Genomic DNA, 7,934 nt, shown 5'->3' with positions numbered 1-7,934 from the left:
TCCGTATATTTTGTTGGCTTTTGCATTTTTTATAAGTAAAAATTACATTTAATTACATCTTATCCCTATATTTTCTGAAATTATAAAAATTATTTATAAGATTTCGGAAACATCATTCAATCTGTAGATACATAACTCACAGATTACAAATAATACATTACTTAATAGGAGAGATATATCTGAGAGTATAAAAATGTATCCGATGAAGATTTTTGTAATTTTTTTAAAATGATAAAGAATTTTAGAAAATATGGTAAAATAAGATATGTATTTATATATTTTTTCCTTTTTAGAAACACTATTGATTTATGTAAATTGGATTATTAGGTTAACAAATTTTAAACGAAACTGCCAATTTGATTTCCGATAACTCAATAAGATAATATTAAATTATTATTTTACCTCTAAATATAAAATAGTGACTTTAACATTTTATCAATTCTATTTTTCTAAATTTAGTATTATTTCACTCGTAAGCAAAACAAACTAGCTTTTCTATTGCAATACCTTTTTTCTTCTCTCCACAAATTAGTGTTACCTTCTATATTCTCAATTTTATATTTGATTGTGAAAGACGAACAATTAATGTTGTTTCCGCAATTTATTGTATGAGTCTTTAGAACGAATTTAACAATTTTGTCTTAAACAAAATTGATTAATATAGAAATTTGTGTTGCACTTCTATTCGTGCTATTATTTTTATTTTATTAACATTGTGTATGTAAAATTATATGAGTATTTTCTTATCGATTAAATCGAAAATCAGATGGTTAAGAGATCAAAACTGATAATAAATATCTAATTGATTTGATTATCAATTTAACGTGTTCACACATTGAAAATCGATAATATATAATATTGAACGGAACCAACCGATGCACACCCTAATCCTACATCTAACAATGTATATAAAAGTATGTGAAAAAACATCAATCATAGTTATGCTATAATGAGTTGTGTGGTTTAAAGGATGGAATAAATAATGTTGTCTCATAGATTGTGAGGTATTTTATGAGATTAGTTATTCCACCATATATGAATTAATTTTATGTCATCTTTGAAGTATAAATAATAGAATATATAATTCAGCACTAACTAATCTCATAGTAAATTTCACTTCTTTAAAAAAAAAACATAAAAACATGGCTTATATCAAGTTCTAAAAACTAGCAAAAATATTTATAAGTTTGACATAAAATTATCATTTTTGTAGTGAACTAAATAATACATTATCTAAAATCACAACATGATATTTTAATAAAATAAAATACTAATATCACAATTACTAGTTACTATAATTTGTCAAATTATAATTAGTTATGAAGATCCACTAATGAAAAAATAAATAATAACAATGATAGTAACTAACTATTCTTTAATATAATTTTTTTCATTTTACGGACAATCTTTTCATGATATTTTCATGTTAGATGACCAAAAGGATAAATAAGAATTGGTTGGGAACATAAACAGATGAATCATTTTTCTTTTATGAAATATAAAAGTTTGTAGTAAGTTTAGGGATAATGTATAAGTAGAGTTGTAAAAAAGGGCAGCCCAACCCCATCCGGCCCAAGTCTCGCGAGTCAAGAAATTTGATGGGCTAGGGCGGGCCGACCCTTCATTTGGAAGAGCTTGAAAATGCTCAACCCGACCCAACCCTAGAAGGGTCGTAGGCTGGGGCGGGCTCACCCTTCTTTTTTTTTTCTTTTTTCCTTTTTTTTTCTTTTCAAACTTAAAAGTCTATAACAACAAGAAAATGAAAAGATTTCAAATCAAATATGACAAACAATGGTATTGTTTCAATAAACTAGCAAAAAATCCAGTGTGATTAACATGTATCTAGGATACTAGATACGTGTATCTGGTGTGATATATCCCAGATGTGCGAGTGAGATAAGAGAATGGTGAATCCATTTGGATAGCGAGATAAGAGAGTGGCAAGATGGGAGGGAAGTGAGGGCACGAGATTTGTCTATGTATCCTAGTTACATGCGAATCCATTTGGATAGAGTGTATCTAGAACAAATTACACCTAATTTTGAATTCACATATCTCAAGATACATGCATCTGGATGCACCAAAATTTAATAAGATTAGTAATATTACATAGCGTACATCTAAGTAATTAGCTCATACACTAGTGAGATTTCTCTAAGTTACCCTTAAATAAATAGTTTTGGCCCATGAATCGACCCCAACCCTAGCCCCGGTCAAGCCTCAAGGAGCAAGGACTTATGAGCCCTAGTTTTAAATGGGCTTGAAAAATCATATCCCAACCCTACCCCAATAACAGTTTGGATTGGCCCGGCCCAATGGGCTAAGCCCATTTTGACGGCTCTATGTATAAGTACCCTCAAAACTATGATCGAGATCTCAGCTATAAATCTTAACTTAATTATGGTCATATTACCCCCTCCCCCCTCCGAACTCATTTTTCCATATTTTCATGCACCTTTTGTGCTGACGTGACACCTTCAACCAGGTAAGTTGGTTGTGTTTGTACACACGCATCTATCACGTCAGTAAACATTTTTTTATTTTTTTAAATCTTCTTATTTTCTTTATTTTGTATTTAAATTAAGCATATTTTTTATGAATTTTTTTTACCTTTTATTTAAATTTTTAATTTTTTTTCCTTCATTCATTGTTTTTTCTCTTTTTTTTTTTTTTATTGATTTTATTTACTTTGTTATTTTTTTGTATTTTCTTTTTATTTGATTTCAAATTTAATTCCAAATGCCTCGTATTTAAAAATAAGTTAATTTAGAATGGATATCAAAATAAGTGAAGAAAATCAAATAAAACATAAAAAAAATTAAAACGTTAAAATTAAAGGATACTTTTTAATTAATTATTTTTTTAAAAAAATACACATACTTTTTAAAAAATAATTAAAAGTGAAGATAAAAATTCATGAAAGAAAAAAAACAAAAAGTTTGAAGTGAGGAAGAAATTAAAATATTTTTTTTAAATAGAAAGAAATAAAAAATAATTAAAATATATATGAGTTTTAATATCAATAATTATGTGTACTAACTAATTATAAAATTACGAATTAAAAAAGGACATGTGTCCAATTTTTCACTCATTATTTGCCTTCAACCCTCTATGTCACGTTAGCTTTTAGGGTGTAGTTATTTCATTTTAAAGTTTAGGGGGTAATAAAATCCTAATTAAGTTAAGGTGTGTTGTTGAGATTTTGGTCATAGTTCAGGGGTACTTATGCATCATCCCTAAGCTTTATAATTTAAAAAGAAATCAATAACAATATTTTGATCCAAAAACAAGTTTTTAGTAGATTTTGAATTTTCAGAATTCAATTTTAAAATTTCACAAAAGTAGATTAAGGTTACAAAAGTAGATAAGGTTACTTAGTACCGTATAAAAAAAGAGTTCATCAAAATGGTCATTTATATATGTAATATGTCAATACTGATATTGTATAAATAATGTATAATCATGTAACAAAATTATCATTAAGAAATCAATAGCTATACTTTGATCCAAAAACAAGCTTTTAGTAGTAGATTTTGGATTTTTGGAATTTGATTTTTAAAATTTCCCAAAAGTAGATAAGGTTACTCATATGTACCATAAAAAAAAGGTTAATCAAAATGGTTATATATATATATCGATATCGATATTGTATAAATAATATATAATTATGTATATATTATAGATGTATACATTGCAGACCAATTGCTTTTCGATTGCAGCCAACTCAAATATGGTCTAAACAATTCCAAGATTTAGATATACATTGCTAACAACATATACATGCTTAATAATAGTATAATTTTCGAGAATTATTAATAAACTCTATATGTTTAATTAACTAAACATTAATTGCATATAGTGATGTTGAAGGGTGTTGATAGTAGAATCATTATTTTCTTCATTGTCCATTTATAACAAAAATATGCTCATCATGAAGAAAATGAAGTTCAGGTGTTTGATAAAAGTCCTCCAGACTGTTTTGGCAGTTTTGACTGCTCTTTGAATTTCCTCAAAAGAACAAAACTGCGAGGCCAACTGATTTTTGGTCAACCAGAACGAGAGAGGATAAATCTAGTGCTATTGATCAATCCATGACGAAGGATTTAGTGTAATTTCTTGCATGAGCTTCAATAGCAATGTGACAAGTAAGTCGGTCCGCGAAATGTTAGTTTGTAATTGTATGGCAAGTGAAAAAGAAGTTGTAGCTAAGGATCAAAGTTTGGGAGAAATCTTTAATGAAATGTATGGTGCTAGTTCATACATTTGGTTAATTTGCTAGCTAGCGGACTGGGGAATACTACTTGTGAAACTGGATAATTTACTTGATACAAGGAAAGTAACTTTTGTTGGGGAATAATTTTCAAATATTTGTTTTTTATAAATTCATTTGAAATACCAAAAATGGCTTACAACTTTGTCACCGGTGAATGGTTATTATACATGGATAATTTGCTTGAATATTGTTGTTGCAAGAGAATATAACTGTAATATGGGATGGTTATGCTCTCGGTTTTTGTAGCTATTATGTTATGTTGCAGACGATATCATCTTTTGAGGATGGTAGAAAAAAGGGAATGATGTATTTTGAGGGTCTACTGTGTTATGTTTTTGGATCAGTTCGTGTTGGCTGTTACACTAAGTTGCCAGATTTCTATATGTATGCGAGTCAATGATGGAACATTAGTATCGAGGAAACAGTTCAATACATCGAGAATCATTGAGCTTAATTTGGACTTGTTCTTGAAAGTTTTGAGTGTCTTTACAAGTGGAAATTCCTTGATTGGTGCTACCTTCAATGTTGATAGATTCAGTGAACATAAGATTTTGACAGCAATATAATGGGGCATAGCAAGCAGATCTTCAGTTCTGGTACAAAGGATGTTTCTAGCAGTGGTCAGGATCTAAATTTGATCCTGAAAATGATGTGTATTTCTTAGATGCATTGCCCGATAATATTGGCGTGGACAGTTACATTTTACTTTTGAGAGTGCCCTACACAATCCTGAGGATGGAAACATGTACGCTACTAGAGGACGTATAGAAGTACCCATATATTTAGGATTTAGTGAAGTCATTGATGTTATTTTTTACAGTGATCTTGGTAGCGTGGAAGCTCAAAAGAGGCTTTCTTGGGTCGAGGAGAACAGTATCCTTCTCTCAGAGAAGCAACTTCAGAAGCTACGGTTGTCATTTCAATTAACTACTCCTCTTGGGCATGATTTTAAACCACGCCAGCCTTTCGTTGATGTTGAGACCAGCATCATCTTATGTGGGTGGTATAGATGTCACAATGAAACTATTGGAGGATATGATGAAAAATAAGCTAGTATAGTAGATAAAAAGTTTCCAGGCAACAAGCTAAGTCAACTGTGAAAAAACAGAATTTGTTTCTTATGTTGGCGCAAATTAGAGCTTGTATGCCATTTCATTTTGTTGAGCAAGGTGATGTTATGAGACTACATCACTTCAAAACTCAAAAGGATGTGTCATTGTCGTTTGGTGCTTTTGATTTCTTGGTTTCCTTGGGATGAAAACAACATCAGGTGCAACAAGGACAACCTTGGAAGAAGGAACCGGTAACCAGGAGAACAGTTTTAAGGTAATCAGTATTGACAAATAATGGCTCAGTTCAAAACAAGTAATGGTGGTATTTTTACCAACTGACGATAGATAACATGTTGGACCGTGCTATGCCCAAGCATCATCTTTCTGGTTTAGAGTACAAAACAGAGAGGTAAGCTACCAACTAAAAGTACAGGCAATAAAGAATCTTATTTCAAAAAAGCTACTATATTTCATACACTTCCAAGTTTACAAATAAACTAAAAAGATTCCTGTCAAAACAAAAAAATTACTAATTCTAAACCAAATTTGACTAACTGCACCTAAATAGTTACACGTGAAATCAACATGTAAATTATTGTGGAACCAAAACAAGAGCCAACCATGGAATTAAATGTTGATGAAATGACCACAACTGCACTACCATTCCAGACTTGAGCTTGTTCCTTTCTGCTACTTCCATCCAGTCATTCAATAACACATAATTTGAGCTTTTGTTCATGTCCCATTTTGCCAAATGAATTTTTGTTTGTTCAAGTGAAGGATCAATCAAGTTGAACTGAATCTTGTTCTTTTTGTTAGACACAATATCTCTCGTCTCCAACACCATTTTCTGTTGTGGTGTCAAGAAATCCTTACTCACCACTTGGTTGAGGGGGATTGACAGACGCATATGCTGGTAACTCAAATCTGTATCATAAAGAGCTTTCTGAATTACAAGTTTCACTTGAGAAATTTGAACACCCATTCCTAAAATCTTCTCCTTCAACTCATCTGGCAAAACTGGAGGATCAATTATTGGCTTAATCTTTCTTCTCTTTTTCTCTCTATCTTCCAATTTACTCTGTTTTTCATCCAACAGAGTTCCAGTCTTGTTTTTCTCCATGGAAAGGTCTTCATCAACTGCTTCGATTGTTTTACGTTTAAGAGAGATTCGAATCTTCAGACCCTTTTTCTGTGACGTTGATTGAGACGGAATAACAGTAGGAGGTTTCTTTCTTCTGAAAATTCTGCTTCTTTTTGCCCTTGGGAGAAGATAGTAGTAGTGATCAACAGAATGTTCACACATAAACGGATTCTTTCTAAAAGCTTCATCTTTTTCAACATCTACACATTCGAAATCAGTAATGCAGGAATCCTCTTTCGACCCACTACCAACATTGTCTTTCATTAGTATTCCCATGGAAAATTTTCAAGAAACAGAGAGAGATCAACTGTTAGAATGCAACAGCTTTGATGAATGTAATTGAGAGAGTGTTTTTATTGTTGATAAAGAGGGTTTATATTGTTGTCCAATCAAAGAGTGGATTCCTAATTTGTTAACGTTGGGGAGTTCTTGATTTTCTTCGACGCGCTAAATTTACACGCTGCTAAATAAGTTTCTAAATATGATTCACTTTAAACTTAAAATTTCCAAAATTATATGCTTATCTTCTTATACTTGACCGTTTTCCTTTTTAGGTAAGGTAACATTATTTGATTGGGTTATAAAATTGAAAAAATAATTTTTGGAAATGTAGTAAGAAGGAAAGATTGCATGAAGCAAACGAAAATCGGGAATAATGAGTGCTTGTCAGTGTAAATTATATTTTATTTAATAACATTGATTTGCTACCTAGAGGCTAGATTAATAATTTTAATTTATCTTTTAGGGTGTGTTTGGTATGAAGGAAAATGTTTTCCTGAAAAACAAGTTCATTTTTGACTTATTTTCTCATATTTGGTTGGTGAGTAGAAAATATTTTTCGAAAAAGATTTTTAGTGTTTGATTTATGAATGAAAAATATCTTTTATTTTTACTAGATTAGAAAATAATTTTTGAAATTGAAAATATTTTTTAAAAACAAACTTAATTTTTTTTTGGGGGTGGGGTGTGATAGGGGGTGGGTGAGGGTGGGGGGTCGAGGGTAGGGGTGAAAAAATTGAAATATTGAAGTTGAAAATATTTTTTAAAAACAAACTTAAATTTTTTTGGGGTGCGTGGGGTGGGCGGCTAGTAGGGGTTGGGTTGCGGGGGAGGGGTCGAGGGTTGGGGTGAAAAAATAAAATTTTGAAATTGAAAATATTTTTTAAAACCAAACTTAAAATTATTTTTTGGGGGTGGTGGGAGGGGGGGCTGGTAGGGGGTGGGTGGGTGAGGATCGAGGGTAGGGATGAAAAAATGAAATTTTGAAATTGAAAATATTTTTAAAACCAAACTTAAACTTTTTTTTGGGGTGGGGGGGGGGGGGGCTGGTAGGGAGTGGGTGGGTGGGGGTCGAGGGTAGGGGTGAAAAAATGAAATTTTGAAATTGAAAATATTTTTTAAAAACAAACTTGATTTTTTTTTTTGCGAGGGGGAGGGATGGTAGGGGGTGGGTGCGTGGGGGGTC

At 31.3% G+C, this 7,934-nt stretch overlaps 1 protein-coding gene across 1 annotated transcript; it reads right to left on the bottom strand.

Moving 5' to 3' along the window:
- Positions 1–5,917: 5,917 nt before the first annotated feature.
- On the bottom strand, positions 5,918–6,748 carry LOC125834497 (putative B3 domain-containing protein At2g27410; the record flags this gene model as incomplete). The annotated part of the gene is made up of 1 exon (XM_049513641.1): positions 5,918–6,748. A coding segment is annotated over one exon (831 nt), but the record flags the coding sequence as incomplete, so codon positions are not given.
- Between the last annotated feature and the right edge of the window lie 1,186 nt (positions 6,749–7,934).

Source organism: Solanum verrucosum, unplaced genomic scaffold (assembly GCF_900185275.1).
Source record: "Solanum verrucosum unplaced genomic scaffold, falcon-dt-bn FXZP01000287.1, whole genome shotgun sequence".
In the NCBI taxonomy this organism is placed as follows: domain Eukaryota; kingdom Viridiplantae; phylum Streptophyta; class Magnoliopsida; order Solanales; family Solanaceae; genus Solanum; species Solanum verrucosum.
The sequence above is the reverse complement of the archived record's forward strand: the minus strand, read 5'-3'. Positions and strand labels throughout refer to the sequence as shown.